The 25,408-nt window shown below is 43.9% G+C and overlaps 1 protein-coding gene across 5 annotated transcripts in view; it reads left to right on the top strand.

Annotated features, from left to right (window-relative positions):
• Positions 1-25,408, top strand: part of Dhx57 (DExH-box helicase 57) — a 57,330-nt gene that overhangs the window by 18,200 nt on the left and 13,722 nt on the right. For 4 of the 5 annotated variants that reach the window (XM_050163479.1, XM_050163478.1, XM_050163480.1 and 1 more), the window contains 14 exons: positions 718-913; positions 1,844-1,968; positions 4,508-4,641; positions 5,697-5,751; positions 8,695-8,900; positions 12,160-12,276; positions 15,735-15,831; positions 16,410-16,583; positions 17,295-17,495; positions 19,598-19,874; positions 21,064-21,159; positions 21,245-21,328; positions 23,237-23,371; positions 24,137-24,211. In XM_050163479.1, the coding sequence (XP_050019436.1) occupies positions 718-913; positions 1,844-1,968; positions 4,508-4,641; positions 5,697-5,751; positions 8,695-8,900; positions 12,160-12,276; positions 15,735-15,831; positions 16,410-16,583; positions 17,295-17,495; positions 19,598-19,874; positions 21,064-21,159; positions 21,245-21,328; positions 23,237-23,371; positions 24,137-24,211 (1,972 nt within the window). Of the gene's footprint in view, positions 1-717; positions 914-1,843; positions 1,969-4,507; positions 4,642-5,696; positions 5,752-8,694; positions 8,901-12,159; positions 12,277-15,734; positions 15,832-16,409; positions 16,584-17,294; positions 17,496-19,597; positions 19,875-21,063; positions 21,160-21,244; positions 21,329-22,333; positions 22,894-23,236; positions 23,372-24,136; positions 24,212-25,408 lie in introns of those variants that run through there. The other variant, XM_050163481.1, reaches the window with a different exon arrangement.

The raw sequence follows: 25,408 nt of genomic DNA on the forward strand, positions 1-25,408 counted from the left end.
CTCAACTAAGATCGTAGTAATTTTATATCTTCTAGTTTCTCATAGTTTTTTATTTTAGTTCATTTATAGCCAAGTCAATCTACATCAAAGAGAAGACTATGAAACGTTGTTGGTGGGGGGAGACAGGGATTGTGTACAGGTGTCCAAGCTCATGAGTAGAAAGGCCGTAGGAGGATGTCAGGTGGGCTGCTCTAGCACTGTCTGCCTTAATCCCTTAGCAGGGTTTCACTGAACCTGACTGGGCTGAAGGCTAGCAAGCCCCATTGTCCATTGATCCTCTGTCCCCCCCTTACAACACTGGGTTACAGGAGCATGCACAATCATGTCCAGCTTTTTCCCTGAGTACTGAGGATTCGAACTCAGGTCCTCATGTTGCACAGTAAGCACTCTTTCTCTCGAAGCCCCCTAGAATACTTAGATCATAAGCTAATTCTCTTTTTCTTTGGCATCTATATCTAGAGTTCACATCCCTAGAGGCATTTTTTGCTCTTACTTGTGTCTTTTCCATGGCCCTCATTTTATCAGTGATATTAGACTATCATTTGAGGCCCCTTTCCTAGGATTTACTAGGTCTGGGTTCTAAGTAGGTGTTAGCACTAGGCACTAGCTGAACAGCCTGGCTCTCTCTCGTCAGCTTTAGATCCTTGTTGCCCGTGATTGCTTTGTTAACTAGCCCTTGAAAACTTCATTTTAGGACTCCTTTGTTTTGACATACAGATGTGGAAAAACCACACAGATTCCACAGTTTATTCTGGATAATTCTCTGCACGGGCCACCTGAAAGGGTGGCGAACATCATCTGTACCCAGCCCCGACGAATCTCTGCAGTCTCTGTTGCTGAGCGCGTTGCTAAGGAAAGAGCAGAAAGGGTGGGTCTGACTGTGGGATACCAGATCCGGCTGGAAAGTGTCAAGGTGTGTGTGCACTGCTTACTTGCTGATCATAGGAAATCAGTTTTCAGACATAAAGAATTTGGGGGATCTGGATACTGACAGGCAATTAGGGATATGGACCTACAGTTTATTAACTTAACAATCACCTTCAGTGGGGTTGGAATCCCTTGAGAAACATTCTGATGTAGGAACTCTTAGCTGGTTGCACCAAATATGTTTTATATAGGCTTTCTATTTTTTAAAACCTTTTTTTAGATTTATTTTATTATATATGTGTGTGTTATATACATATATAAATGTTTTGCTTGCTTGTACGTCTATGCACCGTGTGCATGCCTGGTGTTCGCGAAGGCCAGATGAGGGCACGGAATCCCTGGAACTGAAGCTATGGATGATTGTGAGCTGCTGTGTAGGTGCTGGGACTCAAACCTGGGTCCTCTAAAAAACAACAGTGCTCCTAACTGCCGAGCCCTCTCTCTAGCCCTGGCTTTTATTCTTAATTAGCAGAAATGATTAAACCTGTATTAAACCTGAAGCAAATGTAGACTTGACTTAAACTTTAAAGAAATGTTTCATAACCAGGCCTGGTAGTGCACACCTTTACTCCTAGCAGTTGAGAGCAGAAGCAGAAGGATCTCTGTGTTCTAGGCATCCTGGTCTACATAGTGGGCTTCCGAACACCTAGGCTATATATATCCACCCTATCTCAAAAAAACAAGCAAAGCAGTTTTAGGTGTTGGGTTGCTTTTTTTTTTTTTTTTGAGAGTCTTAAAGTTTTAATATGAGGCAGAAGAGGGTGTATGTTGACCTTAGCCAGAAGCTGTAGTTACTATCTCATATTAAATGAAATTGCTGGTGGTTCTAAGTTCATTCATACTCATTCAGTTTGGCTCACCAATAGTTGCTTTTTCAAAACCTCACTAACTGTGACATTGTTCTCTTCTGTGTCAGTCCTCGGCCACCAGGCTGCTATACTGCACCACAGGCGTGCTGCTGAGGAGGCTGGAAGGAGACGCCACCTTGCAAGGAGTCACCCACATCATTGTCGACGAAGTGCATGAGAGGACAGAAGAAAGGTAAAAGGAAGGTTTCCATGGACACCCTCTCCTGTAAAGCGAAGACATGGCTGAAGAACTGTCCCCTGCTTCCAGCTGAGTTTCATAGACTAGTGGTGAGAGAGCCTGAGGATGGCTAAGTTGGAGGGAGGAGTGCTGTCTTGATCGCCAAGGTCTGTGGTGCGGTGGTTGCAGAGGGCATGCCCATCACTAGGAGAGCCTCTTAGGCGCCATGCCATGTCCCCAGGGTTGGTCCATATGTGCTTCCTCTGTCCTTTGGATCATCCGTAAGTTTATAATGCCAACTTCTAGTGCCTAGTGGTGTGGTAGTTGCTGAGGATACAAACATAAGAAGCTCCTCCTCATCTTCACAGTTTGAGAGGAAAAAGAAATGAGAAACCACAAAAAGTGACACAATAAGATGGTCAGAGACCACATTTCTGAAGAGATGACATTTAAATCGTAAGCTGCAGTATGAAAGGGCATCCCTCTAACACTTGGAACAAAGACAGCACAGATGAGAATTCTGCCGTGGGAATGGGCGTGATGAGGCCAGAGCTGAGGAAAGCCAATATGGTTGAGCAGTAACAAATGAAAGAGAAGAAGACAGGGAAAAGAGAACCAGGAGCCAAATCTTCAAAGGCCTTAAAAATCATAATAAGGCATTTGGAATTCATTTTATTTATTTATTTTTCCAAGACAGGGTCCAGGTTCCAGGCTGGTCTCAAACTCACAGAGAGCCATCTGCCTCTGCCTCCCAAGTGTTGGGATTAAGGGCACGCGCCACCACCGCTTGGCTAGTACATTAAAATTATTTTAAAGAATTAGAAATCATTAAGAAACATTTTTAGGATGGGCAATGATGGTGCACACCTTTAATCCCAGCACTCAAGAGGCAGAGGCAGGCAGATCTCTGTGAGTTTGAGGCCAGCCTGGTCTACAGAACGAGTTTCAGGACAGGCTCCAAAGCTACAGAGAAACCCTGTCTCTGGGGGGGAAAAAAAGGAAAAGAAACACTTTTAGAAACTGAGCAAAGGCCACATAGACACATGATGTTAATCAGTTTGTCATATAAATGTTGTGCAAAAAGAATAACAAACTAGTAGAAAAGAAAGGTTGTAGGAATAAAGGGCCTTCCAAAAAATGCTGTTACAGATATCCTGAGAAGACCTAAAGTAAATCTGTCAGACTAAGGAAGCTGAAAATGCCAAATTATGAAACTGATTTAAAAAAATTAAAGCAAACAAGCTTGAAGATTCAGCTAGCAAAAGAGATAAACAGAAGGGAGCCAGGTAGCACCCTTTAATCTAAGCTCTCAGAGGCAGAAGCAGGTGGAGCTCAGCTTGCCTGGTCTACAGAGAGTTCAGGACAGCCAGGGCTACACAGAGGAAACACTGTCTTGAAAAACCAAACAGAAAACATGAATGAAAGACTACCTGCTCCTTTATTAGAAATCTTTTGTTTTCAGATGGTGTCTTATAGAAAGATGTATTTATTCTGTAAGTTAATAAATATTCATTGAGCACTCGGTGTGCCATGAGCGTGGGGGTAGTGAGTGACAACACACCCCCACGTCCTTGTCCTTGAGAGTTTGCCTTCCGATTGTTAGGGGAGCTTAATAATGAAGTAGATAAGTAAAACACAAAGTATTCAAGTTCTAAGAAGGAACGAAATACATGGTGGGATGTGGGTTCATTTGAAATGTTAATAGATTAGCCAGGAAAGGCCTTGCTGAACATGTGTTTTGAGTAAAGACTTGAAGGAAGTAAGGGACCATTTGTGAGAATGGTTAGCAGAAACTCATTCTGGCAAGTTACTGGCATGCAAAGACCCTGAGCTGCGTTCCTCAAGGACAGGAAGAATGGAAGCCTGACTCTTAGTTAGAGCAGCAGGAAATGAGAGTGGGTGCGGCCATGCCACTGAGAGCCACGTTAGTGAGCGCTCACTGAGAGCTCCCCGGAGGACTTGGAGAAGAACGGCACACTGGGGTTGCCATTTGAACAGAAGCAGGCTCTACCCTATTGATGAGAGAGCAGGCAGCTGTGGGCTCGCGTAGACCTGTGCGGATGACTTGGAGTCCTGCTCTCCTGCAGCATGCGTCACTCCCTAAGTACAGAAGGGTTTGTGCTCTGGTTTCCACTATCAGTAGGCTGAGGAGTGTTTGCTCCTCATCTAGACCTCTAGCTTAGACTTTTAGCAGCTGCATGCCATTCTGTAGACTGGATACTGCTACCGTTTGCCATTTCCATCACTTTGCTCTTACAAACAATGCTATAATGAAAATCTTTATATGTGTACGTTGTATACCTGTAGATATAAAGAATCAGAACGATCAACTTCAGCAATAAATCCTATCTGTATTTTGATCGGCCTTGCACTGAATTTAGTTGAAGAGAACTGGTGTTTTATATTTTTAAATTCAAACTGTTCACAACCAGGACTGTGACACATCTAAGTTTTACATTTCCCGCCTAAGTCTTAAATGCTCCAAATACACAAAAGCCGTTAGTTCTCACATGTCGCATGTGTCTGACCCACGGGTGTCTTTTCTTGTCTCTAGTGACTTCCTACTGCTAGTTTTGAAGGACATTGTGTCGCAGAGACCAACCCTCCAGGTCATTCTCATGAGTGCAACTCTGGATGCTGGGCTCTTCTCAAAGTATTTCAGCTATTGCCCAGTTATCACTATTCCAGGTAACCAAAGCACACTGTTCACCAGTCTCGTTCTGTTGCTGTGCATCCCTCTAAGTAAGCCAGGGTCGCTACTTCAGAGTCCATTCTAAACAGGAGGCATTTCTTCCCGTCTAGAGAAGAGGTTCGTTTACAACAGAAGGTCCCAGTGTTAAGCAGCCAAGGAGGAGGTCATTTATCCACTTGCCAGATTTTAATTGTGTGTGTGACCTTTTAAAGTCCTAGTTCTTAGGATTTCTAGCATTCTGTGTGTTTAACATCAAAATGTATGTTTTCAGGAATAATTTGTTATAAAAAGGGAAAATATGCCTATTTATACCATACTTGTTCACTCATGGATTGTGCTAAATCTCAGATACTGGTCCTTCTGGAGACAGGGAGGTGGACAGTCTGTTTGCTTGTGGTGCTTTCGCAGCCTCTTTGTGAGATAGTCACCATTCTGAGCCTGGGCTTGTCCTTCTACCATTGATTGACCCACAGGGACAGTTTGGAAACACCGACTGAAATAATAGCTTTATTGGAGCTTGTTTTGCAAGTGGTGGCAATCAAAGAGAAGGAGAAAGCGCACGCTGGGTCTTCAAGTCTCTGTGTGGGGAGGGAAGAAACAGTGTGATGAATTTTTAAAGTCCCGTTAGGAATTATCATCCCCTTGCTGCCCACTTATGTTCTCTCTGCTAGTTAGAACTTACACCTACAAATTTCTGTCATCAAAATCTTTTTAAGAATATTTTTAAGTTGGGTGTAGTGGTGTATACTTTTAACTCCAGCACTCAGGAGACAGAGGCAAGGGGATCACTTTGAGTTCAAGACCAGCCTAGTCTAAATAGTGGGTTCCAGGACAGTCAGGGCTATGTAGAGAGACCATGTTTCAAAAGACAAATAACAAAATACTTCCAAGAACACAGAACTAATAGTACTTTGTTATTCCAAGTATTGTTTTAATATATAGATAGTGTGTACAAACACACAGTCGCCCAAGTGTGCACACGTGCACACACATTTCCAGCTACCTTCCTGGGTAGTCTGATGCCTTTCTAGTTTATTTTCTTTTTTTCTAGGTCGTGCATTTCCTGTTGATCAGTTTTTTCTGGAGGATGCAATTGCCATGACAAGGTAAGGAAGATATTAATTGAAGTTCATCAAAAATCTTTGAAAACACACTTCTTGTTAATCTTTAGTGTGCAAGATACTACTAACCGTCCTTTCCAATTGCCTTTAGTCTTTCATTTAATGTTTCCATTGAGTTTTTGTTTTCCTCCTTCTGTTAGCAAACAAACTTTTGGTATTTAAGTTCTGCTTCTTAGTAACTAACTCTGACAGGTAAGTTAGTGTCTCCGAGCTCAGTTTCATTGTGCGTCAAACAGATCTGCTAATACAGCACTTCCCTGGGTCACAAGGGCTGTGTGAGGAACTAGTAGCGTAATAGATTAACTAGAGTAGCAAAAGAGAACACTTGCTGCTTTTCTAGAGGACCTGAGTTCAGTTCCCAGTTGGGGGACTGGTTAGGATGGGTGGCTCACAGTTGCCTGTAACTCCAGCTCCAAAGATATGATTCTCTCTCCTGGCCTTTATAAGTACCTACTTGGCTAAAGATTAAAACCTAGCCAAGCTGTGGTGGCGCACGCCTTTAATCCCAGCACTCAGGGAAGCAGAGACAGGTGCCTCTCAGTGAGGTCAAGGCCAGCCTGGTCTACAGAGTGAGTTCCAGGACAGCCCGGAGTGTTATGCAGAGAAACCCAGTCTCAAAAAACTTAAAAATTAAAACTGAAAGGGAAGAAAGTGTGTTTAGAATTGCATGTGACCATAATACATGCTCTGTAAATGTACTATTCTCGTCATGCTCTCGAGAAGCCTGTGATACAGGCTGAATGTTAGGGTGTCTGTGCGGGAGACTGGAAAGATGGCTCAGCGGTTAGGAATCCTGACTGCTTTTCTAAAGAACATAGATTCAATTTCCAGCCACTGTGTGGATCGTGGCTCACAACAATCTGTAACTCCAGTCTCATGGGTTTTGACACTTCTGGCCTTCACAGGCACCACACATCCACATCCACATGCCCATATGCAGAAACACATACTTAAAACTAATTAAAAATCAATCTTAAAAAATAATTTTTAGCCAGGCAGTGGTGGCACATGCCTTTAATCCCAGTACTCGGGAAGCAGAGGCAGGTGGATCTCTATGAGTTCGAAGCCAGCCTGGTCTACAGGAGCTAGTTCCAGGACAGCTAGGGCTGTTACACAGAGAAACCCTGTCTCAAAAAAAAAACAAAAAAACAAACAAACAAAAAAAATTTTAAAAAGGATGTATGTGATGGAGGAAGCCAAATTGTTTAGAGGGTAAAATATTTCCACTGAGTTTGAGAGAGCTGACTTACACACGTTGTCTCTGACTATTCAGGCAGGCTCGAGCACACACACACACACACACACACACACACACACACACGTACACATGTACACAAAACCACAACAAAAGGGATCAACCTATATAGTTTCAGAATTGGGTAGGAATGGTAGTTTCTGTTGTATACAAGGGATTTCTCTATGACTTTTTAGCCATGAATCCTCGAAGCTTTGATCCTTGCTGTTTCTTGCTGTTAAACCCATCCCTGTTGGCTATCAGATTCAAAGCATTTTAGTGATTAAAAGGACTTCTGTGATTAAAAACTTCCAGATCAGGATCTTATTACTAACTACTAAACTCTAGGGTGAAAACAGCCCCGATGTCTAGGAGCTCGCGGTATGAATCTTATCATCAGATTGCTGTTTCTCAGACAGCAGGCTGTCACGTCTTTACTGTCTGTTCCTTCCTCCCCCTTTTTTCCAGGTCATTCTTTAACCCTCAGCTTGAGTGCCACCTTGGTGAATTTCCATCCACTTGTTTCTTACAAGCCTTGGGTACTTTTATTATACCGTTCTGTCTTGCAGAATAGTGACTGTTTGGTGCTTCCTTGGTTTCCACGTTTCTTGAAAGGCTCTTTACCTCACACACCACACCACACCACACTGCCATGGCCCCTATGTAAAACTGGCATTTGGTAAACGCTAACCAAATGAAATTTGAATGTAAAAGGAGAATATGACATTTCATGGTGGGGAGGAACTGAAGTAAGTCAAAGATTATAGAATAATGACATTTTAGACTTCTTTGGTTGGTTTTGTTTCTTTGGTTGGTTGGTCGGTTGGTATTGTTTGTTTCTTTGAGACAGTGCTTCTCTGTATAACTGTCTGGCTGTCACGGAACTCACTCATTTTAGACTTCTTAAAAAGCCATAGGACCCTTTCTGCAAATAAACTCTTGTAGAGAATCATGAAGAAATAAGAACTAAAATGGGAATTATCAGAGTGAACAAGGTAGGAGGAAAGAGAGCCCACTTGGTCGCTGTCCCCAGTCCTTACCTTTCACAGGGTCTCTGAGAAACCTTTCGACCTCTAGGGAAAGTAATTCCCAGATAGTTATGGCCATCGGTTCTCCCAAATGATGAGAAAATAGGGCTTTTGGAATTGACTCTCAGAAGGCCTGTGGCGCCGTGATTTAGTGGCAGACCTAGAGATTTTAGTGTGTATACCTTTGCATGGCACTGTAATAGTGTTTTCTCTAACAAACTCCAGCTGTCTAATAAGAGTCTTGCAGTGTGTTTGAAGATGGTCTTATAGCAGTGTTCAGAAAAGGACTGGTAAGTCAGGACTACATTTGGTTGCACAGGCTGGAATTGGCTGCTTTAGAATTATAGTTGGGGCCTTTGGGGCATGGGTAAGATTCTCAAAGAAGGAATTAAAGTTAGGGGCACTGCAACTGAGAACATAGCTCACATGCCCTCTGCATGTCCATCCATTCCTCCTGGGTGCTTTTCTCCGTAGTCTTCTCTGGATGTCTAGACAAAACCAATGGCATTCATCCCCACCAGAAACAGGGCACAGCCAGCAGAGTCCCGGGCTGCTGGGAGGGAACACACGAACTGGGCAGAAGCAGGACAGCTATCTGTTGGAGAGGAAACAAAGTGGGAGGCTGGTTTACACCCCCAAGACATACTCCTGTGTTTTCTCCCTCAGATATGTATTACAGGATGGGAGCCCATATATGCGCTCCATGAAACAGATCGCAAAGGAAAAGCTTAAAGCCAGGCACAACAGAACTGCGTTCGAAGAAGTGGAGGAAGACCTGAGGCTGTCGCTTCACCTTCAGGATGAGGACTCCGTCAAAGACACAATACCAGATCAACAGTTAGATTTTAAGCAGCTCTTGGTCCGCTATAAAGGTAATGTGCGCACTCAGGGAATGGTATTAAATACGCCAAAAGTTTCTTGTCGTTTCTATCCCACCATGATCCAGAAAAATAGGACTTTTATTTTATGGTAACATTGCCTTAAATTTGTCAAAACAACTTTAAAGTTCCCAAGTCAGGCCGGGCGGTGGTGGCGCACACCTTTAATCTCAGCACTCGGGAGGCAGAGGCAGGAGGATCTCTGTGAGTTCGAGACCAGCCTGGTCTACAAGAGCTAGTTCCAGGACAGGCTCCAAAGCCACAGAGAAACCCTGTCTCGAAAAACCAAAAAAAAAAAGTTCCCAAGTCAGCAGTTCTACTGCATAGATTATAGCTACCATACCTGCCAGGGAAGTTTAAAAATTATTATTAATTTTTAAAAGTCTTTGCTAGGAGATGCCGGGCGGTGGTGGCGCGTGCCTTTAATCCCAGCACTCGGGAGGCAGAGGCAGGTGGATCTTTGGGAGTTCAAGGCCAGCCTGGGCTACAAGAGCTAGTTCCAGGACAGGAACCAAAAACTACAGAGAAACCCTGTCTCGAAAATTAAAAAAAAAAAAGTCTTTGCTAGGAGATAAAAGAAAAAGCAGCTGACCCTGCAGAAGGAGTAACAAAGGTTAGAGGCTCTTACGCAGAAAAGACAAGTGAGGGATAGAAGAAACTAGGGGAAAGAGCAGGGAGGGTGGCTGGGACCTAGTCTCAGCCTTAAGGACAAAGACAAAGTGTGTGTCCTGTGTGTTCCTTTCTGGTTATAGGTATAGCAGACCACACAGGAAGGAACAGTAACAGGCGCAGTATGTCACAGGGGAGGGCTTCCCTGACAACACAATTAAAATGCATTTAAAGGAGGAATCTTTACAGCTGTCATTTTATTTAATTTTTTTTATTTTTTTGAGACAGAGGTTTTACTATGTTGTACAGGCTAGCCTTGAACTCCTGCTCCATCCTCCCATGTAGCTGGGTCCATAGGCATATACTATTATACCCAATTAAAATATGTTATTTTAAAAGTCCATGTATAGCTGGGAGGTGATGGTGGTGGCCTTTAATCCCAGCACTCAGGAGGCAGAGGCAGGTGGATCTCTGAGTTCGAAGCCAGCCTAGTCTACAGAGCAAGTTCCAGGGCAGCCAGAGCAACACAGAGAAACTCTGTCTCAAAAAAAACCAAAAGTAATATGAATAAGTAAATAAAAGTCTATGTATAATGCTAACACTGGCTGGTAAAATTTCCCCAATATTTAAATAATCTCAAATACCTCTCCATGAATGACTTAACTACAAAGGGAATGAATAACAATTAGACAGGGAAGAATCTTAACTAAATGATCAAGTTAACACAATAATGGGGCAAACAAAGATTGCAGACCTCAATCATGCACTGAAAATTCAACATTGTTTTGTGATATTCATGATTTAATTTGATGGTGGTAAAATATCAGATAACCAAATAGAAGAACACTCTACAAAATAATCTTTAAAATGTCAAGATTGGACTGGGGAGGATGCATGGATAAAATACTTGCTACACAACTTGAGGAACTGCATTCAGATCCCCAGAGCTCACATACAAACCAGGTGTGTTCCTGAGTACCTGTAACTTCAGCACGAGGAGAGGATGGATAGACAGATGGATGGATTGATGGATGGATGGACAGATGGATGGACAAACGGACAGATGGATGGACGGGATGGATGGGACACATACAACACAAGATCCTGAGGCTCACTGACAACTGGGCTTCATATTCAGTGAGAGACCCAAAGAGCTGAGGGGAGAGCTAAGGAAGTCTTTACTAAGACTCCAGTGGGGAGGGAGAGATTAATGATCCTTTAAAAAAAAAAAAAAAGATTTATTTATTATGTATACAGTGTCCTGCCTGCGGGCCAGAAGAGGGCACCAGATCTGATTACAGATGGTTATGAGCCACCATGTGATCGAATTGAACCCAGGACCTTTGGAAGAGCAGTCAGTGCTCTTAACCACTGAGCCATCTCTCCAGCCCCCAAGATTAAAGATCCTTACTAAAGCATGTGGGGATAGACATCATGGGTATGGTGTGAATGAAGTCTTTTGGTTTTGGTTTGGTTTTTTCGGGTATTTTGTTTTGGTTTGTTTTGGTTTGGTTTGGTTTTCAAGACAGGGTTTCTCTGTGTAGCCCTGGCTATCCTAGAACTCACAGAGATCCACCTGCCTCTGCTCCCAGATAGCTGGGATTAAAGGCGTGCGCCACCATGCCCTGCATGGAGGAATTTTTTAAACTCGCATGCACTCTTCAAGGAAGAAGCATCATTTATGTCTCAAAGCACCGTAATGGTCTAGCACTGTTGTAAAGATGCTCGTGAAGCAGCTGTGCTCCATTCGTGTCTTCCTGTGGTAACCACTGCCTGGGCTTCCTGACTCAAGGTTTGATTGAGTCTGGACAGGGTTTCTAAAATGTGTCTGACTGAATTTTGTTCTAGATCTTAAAATTTTGATAAATACATGATGGTGGAAAGGATGGAAAGAAGGAGAGAGTTCAATGTTCTAATGGGGCACGAGGTATTTCTGGGCTGGGATGTAATTGATACAGTGTTTATGTACCTGGTATGGAGCCCTGGATTTGATCTCTAGCAACACAGAAACCAAATGTGGCGGTGTGTGCCTACAATCCTAGCACTTGAGAGGAAGGCAGAAGAATCAAAAGTTCAAAGTCATCCTTCTCTTGAGTTTAAGGCTAGCCTAAAAAAAAAAAAATGATGCTGATGAAATGGGTCACAGGTTCAGAGCACTGGTTGCTCTTTTACAGAGGTTCTAAGTTCAATTTCCAGCAACTACTTCACAGCCATCTATAATAAGATCTGCTGCCCTCTTCTGGCCTGAAGGCATATTTCAGGCAGAATACTATATCTAATAAATTTTTTTAAGAATTATTTATTTTCATTTTATTTGTATCAGTGTTTTGCCTGCATATATATCTTGTGTGAAGGTGTCAGGCCCTAGAGTTATATACAATTGTGAGCTGGGTGTGTGGGTGCTGGGGCCTGTGGAAGAGCAATCAGTACTCTTAACCACTGGGCCATCTCTCCAGCCCATAAATAAATAAATCTTAAAAGAAAAAAGAGAAGGAAGTACTTCTGTTTAGCAGTGCTGTCTGAGGGACTGAAAGAAAGCATTCACCACATATTACATTTGAACTCCTGTACTGTTAAACCAACCCAAGATTCACCGACCTCACAGGCAGAGGTGTAATTATTCTGATCTTTACCTTTCTTTCAGGGGTGAGCAAGTCAGTCATCAAGACGATGTCTGTCATGGACTTTGAAAGAGTCAACTTTGACTTAATAGAGGCCTTGCTGGAGTGGATTGTGGACGGCAAGCACTCCTACCCTCCAGGTGACCGTTTCTTCTCTAGGCCCCAGTGATCCACATAGTAAACACTTAGGCCTTGGAAAACTGCACACGAGACCATAGGGCATGGGGTAAGACCCCAAGCTTAGAGTCTGATAGATTTCCTCCTAGCTTTGCTATTAGGAACCTTATACATTTGACTAAGTCCTTATCTTTTCTCGATTTTAATTGCTTTGTTTGTAAAATAAAGACAGTAGTCAATCTTCTATAAAGCTGTCTCAACTCCTGAAAGAAACTAAGTAGGGCTGGGGTGCAGTTCAGTGGTGGAGCATCTGCTCAGTGTGTTCAGACAAGGGCTTGATCCCCAGCACCATGACATACAAGAAAATTAGGATTAAAAACAAGCCAGACGGCGGTGGTGCACACCTTTAGTCCCAGCACTTGGGAGACAGAGTCAGGCAGACTCTGAGTTTGAGGCCAGCCTGGTCTACAGAGCAAGTTCCAGGACAGCCAGGGCTACACAGAGGAACTCTGTCTCAAAAAACAAAAACAAACAAAGAAACAAAATAGAGGGTGAAAGATGGCACTTGTTGCTTATTTAGAGGACCTGAGTTCAATTCCCAGCTCCCATGCTGGGCAGCTCACAGCCTCTAACTCCAGCTCCAAGGAGGCCCAATGCCTCTCACCTCTAAGGGTGCCTATACTCACATGCACATACCCACACACAAATACATAATTTATGTGTGTGTGAATAAAAATAAATCTTTTAAATGAATGAAAATCAGGCCCTGTGTGTAGCTGAGCTGGCAGCATGCTTGCCTAGCATGTAGAAAGGCTCCAGTGTCTCACAAACCAGAATGGTGGTATGTGGGTGGAGTCCCATCCCTTGGGAAGGAGAGACAGGAGAACCCCGCGCTGTAGGTCACCCTTGGTGTCATGGTTTCCGTCCCTTACCACCCTCATCGTGCTAGCCGTCTTCACTGCAGTCCCTTGTGCCCAGGAGAGTTCAGATCTCTTGACTGAATCCTCCACATTGCGGTTCTGCATACATGATGTCCCCACTGCAGGCCATCCTCTCTGCGACCTTGTCCTCACTCTTGCTGTCACAATGTTCAAAGCAACTAGTACCCGACACTGTCTAGAATTGTTTTGCTTACTGATCCATCTCCTTCAGTAGAATGTAAATTCAAGAGCAGAGAGTTTGCCAGGCGTGGTTGTGCACACCTTTAGTTCCAGCACTAGGGAGGCAGAGGCAGGTGGATCTCTGAGTTTGAGACCAACTTGTTCTACAGAGCAAGTTCCAGAACAGCCAGGGCTGCACTGCCAGGCTAACCCTGTCCTGAGAGTGGTGAGGGAGGCAGGGGTTTCTTGTTCACCCTGGACTTCTCAGCTCCTAGGAAAGTGCTTGGAACATCTAAATGCAGAATATATTTTTTTAAGACAGGGTCTCACTATGTAGCCCTCACTGGCCTGGAACTTGTTGTGTAGACCAGACTGTCTTTGAACTCACAGAGAGCCACCTATCCCTGCAAATGCTGGGATTAAAGGTGTACACCACCATGCCTAGCTAAAACTAATTTTTGTTGAAGGATTGGGTGCTGATTGAGTGAAATTGTAAAATTCAATAAAGATCAATAAAAGACTTTATATGCTTGTCCCATATGACTTAAGAGAGACGGTAATGTTGCTCTCTCAGTTTAGACTTTACCATCATGTGATATGTCCTAAGGGCACTTGAAAGCCATGTAAATTATTAAGTTTCTTATTTGTTGTCTTTTGGCAAGTAAGTGATCAGGTGTTGCTAATGTATTACTAATGGACTAGGGGTGGTTTCATTCCAAAAAAAAGATTTACTGAAAATAAACATGCCAGCCAAAAAGAAATTTTAGAAAATTACCAAAATTCACCAGGCACATTGAATACTCCTAGTTCTTGGGAAGCAGGGGCAGCCAGATCTGCAAGTCCAAGGCCAGCCTGGTCTACAGAGCAACAAAGCAGTTCCAGGGCAGCTGGGTTGTATGACCATGTCTCAAAAAATAACTAACAAAGAACCAGTGACCTATCTGTGAATATCAGAGCTATTCCTACAGGTAGCCAAGCCACGAGGGAGGAACAGATCATAATAAAGTAGATAAAACATATAGACAAGTTCCCCATCTCTATACAGATTATTTTACTACTCTAAATCTGTGTCGTTTTCGTATAGAGCAGCATGGGACGTGCAATAGAAAGAGCGTAGAAACTGAGTGTTGGTAATGAATGAGGCACTCAGCCTATCAGCTCTGGCCTGGCAAAGGACTGAGTAGTGTGCTTCGTACTGATGCCCTTCTTTCCTCAGGGTGGCTGAGTGTGAGAAAACATCCCCGCAAGACCTCTGCTTGGCCTGCCTCTGGTTTTGTGATGATTTAGATTCCTTCTTTGTCCATGGGGAAAGTAAGCATGGCTGTAGGTAATGAGCTCTGGGGGCCCTGATTTACTACACAGCTGACCTTGGCATCCTGCTTACCTACATGAGATGGAGGGAGATGTTAGTGAGGAGGTTATCAGCTTCTTCTGTGAATGAAGCACAAGAGAAAGCCAGGCGTGGAAGCTCATGCGTGTAACCCCAGCACCTGGGAGACCGAGGCAGGAGAGTCAACGTGGGTTTAGGGCCAAGCTGAACTACAGAGTGGGTTCCAAGACCACCCGAACTACTAAGGGATACCCTGTCTCAAAAAACTACAAAATAAAGCAACTGTTGGGACAGAAATACAGTATGATCTGTTACTGTTGCTTGTTTTCTTTAATGGACAAGTTTAAAGGCCATCAATGATTAATAAGTCACGACTAATTAATAAACTGTCTCCTTCAAATGTGTCTGAACTTAGATAAGCAGATCAGAGTTTATTTTTATCATATCCACTAACATATCTGGATTTCATTAACAAAGGAGTCTTCATAACCATAGAAACAGAATGCAAGTGGCCAGGGTACTGAGGAAATATGTTGAAGAACTGGGCCTGATGTGTGCGAGGTATTGGTTTTGGTCCTCAGATGGTACACACCCACACTTGCACACATGCATGAACGTAAGACATGCTCTTCTACACTTCCCTTTTCTATTGGAAAAGAGTAATACTACTCTACTTTGTCCTTATTAAATCAGAGTATTGGGGCTGGAAAGATAGCTCAGAGGTTAAGAGCACTGACTGTTCTTCCAGAGGACCTAAGTTCAATTCCAGCAACCACATGGTGGCTCACAACCATCTGTAATGAGATCTGGTGCCCTCTTCTGGCCTGCAGGCATATATGCCAGAACATTGTATACATAATAAATAAATAAATCTTTAAAAAAAAAGTAAATCAGGGTATATACAGAAATGTGATTTCATATTCATTTAAATACTGAGGCTTTACAAAGAAAAACTGATAGTGAAAAATTACCAGATTATTGGTTTACAAACAATTTATAACCTATTCTATCTTCCTTGTTCATTTACCTGAGTCTCTCTTTTCGATCTCAGGTGCTATACTTGTGTTTTTACCGGGGCTGGCAGAAATCAAGATGCTTTATGAGCAGCTGCAGTCTAACGCGCTCTTCAACAACAGACGCAGTCATCGGTAAGCCGCCGGCTGTCCAGCCATAGTCACTCACTGCAGCCACCCACAGAGACAGGAGCAGAAGGGCCCTGTGCTTCTCACCCTCCTTAGACTGTCTTGTGTGTGCCAGCTGGACGTGGGCAGACCTCTGCGCTCCAGGAAATGTCACTCCTTTCCATCAAGGACAGACATTTCTCTTCATTTACCACAGTGACTCAGCAAATTTGCATGCAATTTCAGTTGCTAGATTCCTGAAGAGGAGGGGAAGATGCTGTCATTTTGAGGGAAAGTAATTTTCCGCCAGTCCCTGGACGTGCCTTCAGTACGGGGCAAAGCTAGCTATCAGACACTCCCTAGAGGCTTAGCAGGGACTACCCTGACTTGTGTCACGCTCTGCCTCCCTCTCTCTGGACCTAGGCTTGTTCCTCTTGGTGGCTCACTACTGCATTAACCCCCAGCTTCTCCAGAGCTGGTGCAGTGTTTTGTAAGATCAGAAGGAGCCTCACACTGAGAAGAGCTGGGCCTGGAGGAGTGCAGGGAAGCTGCCGACCTGGAGTCACCCGCCCCAGAACCCTCACTGTGGTTTTCCGTCTCCTTAGGTGTGTTATCCATCCACTGCACTCGTCGTTATCCAGTGAAGAGCAGCAGGCGGTGTTTGTAAAGCCTCCCACGGGCGTAACTAAGATTATAATTTCCACCAACATTGCCGAGTCGTCCATAACCATTGACGATGTTGTTTATGTCATCGATTCTGGGAAGATGAAGGAAAAGAGGTATTCTCTTTTGGTGAGGTACCAGAGGCACTACAGATACCTCGTTTAGGATGGCAGGGCTGTGGAGGGTTAATGCTAAGGTCCCCTTTAAAGGAATATTGTCTGTGGGATTCAGTGGCCAGCGTCATGAATGATAAAGTCAAACAAGGATACACAATTTAAAGTTTTACCTCAGAAGCAATGGATTCATTTTCCCATGTGATTTTTTCCTCGTGTGCTTGGATGAAAAGGAAATGATTTTAGAAAATGTGTGTGGTGGTGTTGGTAGCATTTAAATCAGCACTAGTTATACCACAGCCCTGGAATACACAGAACACTGTGTATCTCTGTAGGGATAAGGTGGATGTCTTAAGTAATAAGCAGGACTATTTGTCCATGCCAGGTAGTCTTAACCACAAATTTAAAAGTGGCACAGTAAAGTACTTGCAGGAACTATGTTCAATCCCCAGAACCCACACTTGGGAAGGAAGGGGGAGGGGCGGGGAGAGAGGGAGGGAAAGAAAGCAAAGCAAAAAGAGGCTAGATGTGGTGGCCGCTGTTGGGAAAGGGAAACTGGAGCTCACTGGCTGGCCAGCCTACCCTGCTTGGCAAGAGAGAAGACGGTGCCTGGAGAGTTATAGCCGAGGCTGTTCTCTGGCATACATGCTCACACACATGTGTGTCCTTATACATACAGAATCACTCAGTCTTGTATTTCCTTTTCCTTTCCAGATACGATGCCGGCAAAGGGATGGAAAGTCTAGAGGACACATTTGTGTCCCAGGCCAATGCTCTGCAGAGAAAAGGTCGAGCTGGCCGTGTTGCATCTGGAGTCTGCTTCCATTTGTTCACAAGCCACCACTACAGCCATCAGCTTTTAAAGCAGCAGCTACCAGAAATACAAAGAGTGCCATTGGAACAGCTGTGCCTAAGGTGACATCTTGACGTGTGTGCTCTGCTCCCAGCAGTCCCATGGTTCTCGTGCTATTTAAGCTTCATGTTCTCCTTTTCCTAGTGGAAGACATTTTGCTAAGAATAGAGTGGATGAGCTCATTCATTTGCAAAGAAAGCACGTCACGTGTGGCCCTTCCCTTTCCTTTTACCTTTCTACACACAGTCTCGCATTTGCAGAGCTCGGCCCCACCATAAAGCTCAAAAATGCATTTGTAAATTAGGAAAGTAACTTGACCTGCCAGGGAATTGCTGCCAGATTATACATTAATGTCACATTATTCCAGGGGAAAATCTACAGCCTCGTTATCAGAGAAAAGTAAACAAAATTTACGACACCGTTATTAGCCAGTGAACAAATGTCATAAAATAGGATTTGAACAGATTCAATGTGCACATCTTCACTCCCAGCACTTGGGAGGCAGAGACAAACGAATCTCTGTGAGTTCAAGACCAGCCTGGTCTATAGGGCTAGTTCCAGGGCAGCCAGGGCTACACAAGAAACTTTGTCTGAAAACAAAAAAGTTTCGATTCAATGTTTATGAAAAATTGCTTGGTGATAGATAAGGAATGAAATTTATCCATTCTCTTTTATCCAGTTGTTAACTTGAAAAGCAAAAAAAATCCCCAAAGAATACAGATTACTTGCATAAAGCTCTTTCTGTTTTTTCCAAGTGCTGGGTTGAGCCCAGGATGTTGTGCATGCTAGTCAAGTGCTCTGCCACTGGGCTACAATCCCAGCCCTGTAACCTTCGGTCACATAGGATGTATGCTATAGGATGTAGAAACGCTGTGTCCGTAGTCTGGAAGTTACAAATCGAGGAAGAAGCCATGCAGAATGGCAGAATGGCACATGCCTATAATCCCAGTACTTGAGAGAGTAAGGCAGGAGGATCCTGGCTTTGAAGCCAGATTCATCGGGTACACAGTGAGAACCCATCTCCAAACAATGGAAAGGCAGTAGGGGAGGGGCTGATCCTCTGCACTGAGGTCATGGTGGTGTGGATGGAAGGGAGTGAAGGGAGTTGAGAGAACTTTGGCAGTTGATTGACTCGAAGGAATAGGGAAGGGAAGTGTAGCACGTGTAGCATAAAAGGGTTATTGAAACACTTAGTAGTAGAAAGATAGGGACACCTGTATGCCAGCATAGGCCATTCTTTCCTTGTCCTACTCGAAACTTCAGTGCATTCCTCACTGCCAGCGCATCACGTTAGTGGACCAGCTCCGGTGGGAAGAGACTAAGTACCAAATACGTGCACTAAGGAAGAGCATCTGCAGAGTTCGAGGCCAGCCTGGTCTACAGAGCTAGTTCCAGGACAGGCTCCAAAGCCACAGAGAAACCCTGTCTCGAAAAACCAAAAGAAAAGGTCCAATCTGTGAGCCATCTGGTAGCTCTAATTGCAGTTTCTTTGAGGCACCTCCTCCAGCTGTACCATTTTCCCTGGCCTCGGCAGAACGCAAGCTTCCACATCCTCCAACACTGCCTCCCCATGTGAATTCTCCTTTGTAATTTGAACCCACAGTTACGAGAACACAGCAGTTTTGAAAGTTTATAAAAAAGAATTTTTGAATATGGGTAAGTTGAGAACTTGGACTGTTTCTGTAGTTCACTGCTAAGAAAACTAGAGAACCAGAGACTTTCAGTCTTTTCTCTAACGCAGAAGTGCTGCTGGGTGCAGTGGCCCCGCCTGCAGTCCTAGGACTAGGGAGGCAGCTTCTACTTGTCTCAGAACCCACAAGTGTGTGGTTTAAAAGGCATTTCTCAGGGACTGGAGAGACTGCTTAGTAACTAAGAGCACTTTCTGCTCTTCCAGAAAACCCTAGTTCAGTTCCAGCGCCCACGCCAGGCAGCTCCCCACAGTTTGTAACTGCAGCCCCAGGGGGTCTACACCCTGGGTTCCAATGGCACCTGCACTCAGGTGCACATGCCCACGTGCAGACACACCTACACAGAATTGAAATGATCAAAGCCAGTCTTTTTTAAAAAAGCATTTATCTTTCTCACTCAAGAAACAAAAGGTGCCCCTCTGCTTCATTCTGTCATATATCAAATTTACAAATTATGATTTTCTTTTCTTTTTCAGAATTAAAATTTTGGAAATGTTCAGCTCTCATAATCTCCAGTCTGTGTTCGCGCGGCTCATTGAACCTCCCCATATTGACTCCCTTCGTGCCTCAAAAGTGCGGTTACGGGACTTGGGAGCCCTAACTCCAGATGAGAAGCTGACCCCTCTGGGCTATCACTTGGCCTCTCTGCCAGTGGACGTGAGGATCGGCAAACTGATGCTGTTTGGGTCTATCTTCCGCTGTCTGGACCCGGCTCTCACCATTGCTGCAAGCTTGGCCTTTAAGTCCCCTTTTGTAAGTGAGCATTTGTCTAAATTGGAGTTTATGTCACAGTCTAGAAGGAATCTTTAGGCCTCAGAGATATGCGAGCCCTCTAAAAATTTGCTTATATATGGGATGTGAAATTTTTCCTTAGAAAGATCTCTATCCCCCTCCCTCCCCAAAAAACCCTTGGGTATTAGAGGTATAGCTATTAAAATAATGTGGTTTTAGTTTGCTATTGCTTATTATAGAAAAATCAAAAAACAGTAAGGCAGCAAGAGACCCCTATATAATTTCAAAAAGTAATGAATGCATTTACCAACTTTTAAAAGTAACTTTTGAAATATTATTTGTGTATACAGTTCACCCATTTACAAGAATTTAAGTCAGTGGCCTTTAAGGATTAAAGTGTAGCACTTGCCAGCATGTGTGCGGCCTTGGGCTCCATCTCCAGTACTAAGGCAGGGAGATGTATCACCATCCCACTGTGGCTTTAAGTTTTGTACAACCTTCCTGCTAGGACCAGTTTTCTTTTTTTTAATTTGTTTTTTAATAGTTAGTTATTACGTATACAATAGTCTGTCTGCATGTCTGCCTGCAGTCCAGAAGAGGGCATCAGACCTCATTACAGATGGTTGTGAGCCACCATGTGGTTGCTGGGAATTGAACTCAGGACCTTTGGAAGAGCAGCCAGTGCTCTTAACCACTGAGCCATCTCTCCAGCCCTGGGCCCAGTTTTCAAGGCTAGTCTGAGCAATATGGCTCAGAGTTAAGAGCACTGGCTGCTCTTCCAGAGGACCCAGGTTCAATTTCCAACACCCACATGGCGGCTCATAGCTACTGTAACTCCAGTTCCAGAGAATCCGACATCCTCACACAGATATATGCAGGCAGAACACCAATGCACATAAAATAAAAATAATCATTACCAAAAGAAAGAAACAGCCAAACAAATCCAAAAAATAGGTAGGTCTTTGATGACTATCTTTTGCCATCTGGTACTAAAAAACCGTAATTGCTTATCTTGGGCTCACTTTGAACTCACAGAACAAAAGGCCATTCATTAGCTTCAGTATCGCGCTTGCCTTGGATCAGCCTACCCATGGACTAGCACACTTTGTACCGTGCAAGAAGCTTTCCCCAAGCAGTGGGTTTCGGCAGTAAGGAAGTGCCATTTGAAACCTCAGATAAACTGTCCTGCAAATCCATCTCCCTCACTTAGGTGTCTCCCTGGGATAAAAAAGAAGAGGCTAACCAGAAAAAGCTGGAATTTGCATTTGCAAACAGTGACTATCTGGCCCTTCTCTGTGCATATAAGGTAAGGTGATCTCAGAACTTAGGTTTATAACCACAGTTGGCACCAACATTAAAGTAAGTTCAGCTTGATTTTCTCCACAATTTAGGGTTGGCAGCTGAGTACAAAAGAAAGCGCGAGAGCGGGCTATAATTACTGCAGACAGAACTTCCTGTCAGGAAGAACTCTGCAGGTGAGTGGCTTCTCTGCTGTCCCTTCATCCATTTCCACTGTAGGGCTCACAGTTACGCAGAGGGCCTGCAGTTCTACCCATTTGTCCTCTCTGGACGGTGGGGAGGTTATTTCTGAGCATGCGTGGTTTTCTTGGCTGTGCAGAATGGCAGACATGAGACTTTGACTGATGAAACTCTCACCTGCCTTGGTTTAATGTGGGAGGCAGAGCAGACTACCAGCATGGTGAGGGTGGCCGTCTCCCCAGTGGTACATACACATGCATATCATGTGACTTCTTCTCAAGAGACAACTGTAGCTCTCAGCACACTATCAGTGGGGTCCGTGACCATCCCTAACCCCATAGCTCCTTGCCTGTGACAATATTTAGGCCTCATTCCACGGTGTCTAGGAAGCCAAGGAAGTGATGGAATCGAGCTCTACCAGCTTTGTTTTGTTAAAGATCTGGAGGATGGAGAAGGGGAGGACAGTGGGTCATAAAATCAGTGTTCTTGATCCTCTGCATCTATTTCTTCCCCTCTGCCAGATAAGCTGTGCCAGAGTAGAGACCTCACCTGTTTTGTTCAGACTGTGATGTGGGTCAAATTCAGGTTTCCAGCATGCTAGGCGAACCCTCTACCACCTATGTATGCCTTCTCCCACTTTTTTTTTTTTTTTTTTTTTTTTTGAGACAGGGTCTCTCTGTTTAACAGTTCTGGATGTCTGGAACTCCCTTTGTAGGCCAGGCTGGCCTTGAACTCACAGAGATCTGCCTGCCTCTGCCTCCCGCGTGCTGGCTGCCCCCCACTTTTAAAATGGTGGACTCTTCCTTTGTTGCTGAGGCTGTCCCCAAACATCTGGGTCCAACAGTCTCCTGCCTCTCTCTGCCTTCCAAGTTACGAAATGGCGAACACGAGCCACTACATTTGGTTCTTGAAGCCTGGATTTGAGCAAAAGGCACAAGACAAAGACATTTGTACTTTTTTGTGTCTAAATCTAAAACACTTAATAACATCCTCATCCCCAGCATCACCTGTGATCCAGTAAGACCACAGAGTAGGAAAAGAGGGAAAATTCTGCACATGAGTTCCACAGAGAGAGACATTGTCCACTCCCGGCTCAGGTAAGGAACTGACAGGACTTGGACAGAAATGCAAACAGAAGGATTGGAAACTAAAGCAACAAGCAGTACCACAAGCCAAATAAATTACGTCCGTTTTCACCATCCCAAGAATTTGTAAGAAAATCAGACCTACCACACCCCAGTTAAAATGTGTGGAATGTAATATGGTATTCAAGAAATGGTCATCAGGAGAGATGACTCAGTGGTTAACAGCTGGCTGCTCTTCCAGAGGACCTGGGTTTAATTCCCAGCACCCACATGACAGCTAACAACTCTCTGGAACTCTTCTTCCAGGGGATCTGACTCCCTCACACAGACACACATGCAAGCAAAACATCAATGTACATAAAGTACAAATAAATAAATTACTTAAAAACAAAAACCAAAAAATTTAGCCAGGTGGTGGTGGCAGCACAAACCTTTAATTCCACCGAGCATTCAGGAAGCAGGGGCAGACAGATCTCTGGGAGTTCAAGACCAGCCTGGTCTACAGAGCAAGTTCCAGGACAGCCAGGGCTACACAGAGAAACCCTGTCTCAAAGAGCAAAAAGGGAAAAAAAAAAAGAAAAAAAGAAAAGAAAGAAATTATCATCAGGGATTTCAAAGGCTTTGGATTTGTTTGTAAGTGTCTGCCAGTTTGTAGTAAGTGAAAGCCACCTTTTAAAGATGGCAGACAAGCTAGCCCTCTGTCTTGTTAGATGGGCCGTCTGCACTCATTACAAGTCACCGCTGCTGCACGTTTGTGAGCCGCTCACCTTTTTGATGTGTTCATAGCTCCTTCGTTTAAAAGTTTGTTCCTTCTTTCAGGAAATGGCCAGCCTCAAACGGCAGTTCACGGAGCTCTTGTCCGACATAGGCTTTGTGAAAGAGGGACTCAGAGCAAGGGAAATTGAGAAAAGGGCCCAAGGAGGAGATGGCGTCCTGGACGCCACAGGAGAAGAGGTAAAGCGCATGTGCTTGTCTGGTTCACTTCGGTTCCATCACATGCAACTGAAATATGGCCTGTGGCGTCACGGCCAGTCTTCACTTCAGCCCAGTGAGCAGGGGTTAGTGGTGTTCTTGACTTCCCCTGCCCACAAATGTGTCCGTTCTGTGTAATTACAGAAGTAGTTCTTCCAGATGAACTTGTGTTCCTTTGTTCTGAAGCAATTAGTATTTGCTGGAGCTTCTCAGTGTCTCACAAACCAGGCTTTCTCTCCTGGGTGCTGATCAGCACTGCCTGTGTTTGTGTTTGTTTGTTTGTTTGTTTAACCCTGTACAAAAAGAGTTCACTTAGAACTGCTGGGAGCTGCAGGGCTTGCCAGCAGTTTCACCTTGGCTCCCTTAATCACATCACAGTCAAAACACTGACTTTAGAACTGCTTCGCATGCATCTAGAATCATTGTGGGCTCTTTAAAATGTGTCCTGTGTGACTATGGTCTGGGAGATTTATTTTCTGCTTAGAAAGAAATTTTATAATTGATTAAAAAAAAGTAGATACTTTTTTTTGTTTTAAGATAGACATCAAACAAAATGGCTAGGTGTGGTGGTGCACACCTCTAATCCTAGCACTCGGAAGGCAGAAGCCAATGGATTTCTGTGAGTCCGGGACCAACCAGGGCTACATAGTGAAACCCTGGTTCACAAAGAAGAAAGAAAGAAATATAATGTCAAACACATTACCTGCAAAAACATCTCCTATGGACAATGCTGTGTTTCTCTCACAGGCCAACACGAATGCTGAGAACCCCAAGCTGATATCTGCGGTGCTGTGTGCTGCTCTCTATCCAAATGTAGTGCAGGTAACAGCACACTTTTCCTGAACCTTCCTCTGTCTTGTTTTATGAGCAACCAAAGGATGAACTTAAAATATGCTCCTTAGTCATCTCTTTGATACACACAGCCCACAAGGTTTCCCAGTTCATTCATTCTCCCAATCTATAAGGACACATATTTTGTATAAAATGAGGATGTAGGTGAACCTACAATGCACACACAAAGAATGCCCGTTTAGTAGTACAAAGAAATGCAAGTTTACACAAAGAAATTGACTTCTTTACTTTTAAAGATGGCACACAAAAATTTAATGATTAATGCTGTTGCCGAGTGAGTCCTTAAATTCCCACTCTTGATGAGAATAAAATGTATCTATCATCTTTTTTTAATATTTATTTATTTATTTATTATGTATACAATATTCCGCCTGTGTGTATGCCTGAAGGCCAGAAGAGGGCACCAGATCCCATTACAGATGGTTGTGAGCCACGATGTGGTTGCTGGGAATTGAACTCAGGACCTTTGGAAGAGCAGACAATGCTCTTAACCTCTGAGCCATCTCTCCAGCCCATGTATCTATCATCTTAACTGTGTTTTATTTCTAGGACTATTAGAGATAGAGCCAGGAGAACACTGACTCAGCAGACCATCTAAGTTTACAGTAGCATGTACCAGGTGTGTGGTGCACACCTGGAATCACGGCACATGAGAGATGAAGGCGAGGATTGGAAGTTCAAAGGCAGCCTCAGCCACACAGTTCAAGGCCACATGGACTACATGAGACCCTTTCCTTTTTTTATTGATATTTATTGAGCTCAACATTTTTCTCTGCCCCCCTCCCTGCTCTCCCCTCCCCCTTTAATCCTCCCCCAAGGTCCCCATGCTCCCAATTTACTCAGGAGATCTGGTCTTTTTATACTTTCTACATCCCATGGAGATTAGATCTATGTAAGTCTCTCTTAGTGTCCTCATTGTTGTCTAAGTTCTCTGGGATTGTGGTTTGTAGGCTGGCTTTCTTTGCTTTATGTTTAAAAAACACCTATGAGTGAGTAGTACATGTGATAATTATCTTTTTGGGTCTGGGTTACCTCACTCAAAATAATGTTTTCTAGCTCCATCTATTTTCCTGCAAAATTCAAGCTGTCATTATTTTTTTCTGCTGTGTAGTAGTACTCCATTGTGTAAATATACCACATTTTTCTTTTTTTTAAATATTTATTTAT

Source organism: Alexandromys fortis, unplaced genomic scaffold (assembly GCF_014885135.2).
Source record: "Alexandromys fortis isolate MF-2015 unplaced genomic scaffold, M_Fortis_MF-2015_v1.1 scaffold_136, whole genome shotgun sequence".
Taxonomy (NCBI): domain Eukaryota; kingdom Metazoa; phylum Chordata; class Mammalia; order Rodentia; family Cricetidae; genus Alexandromys; species Alexandromys fortis.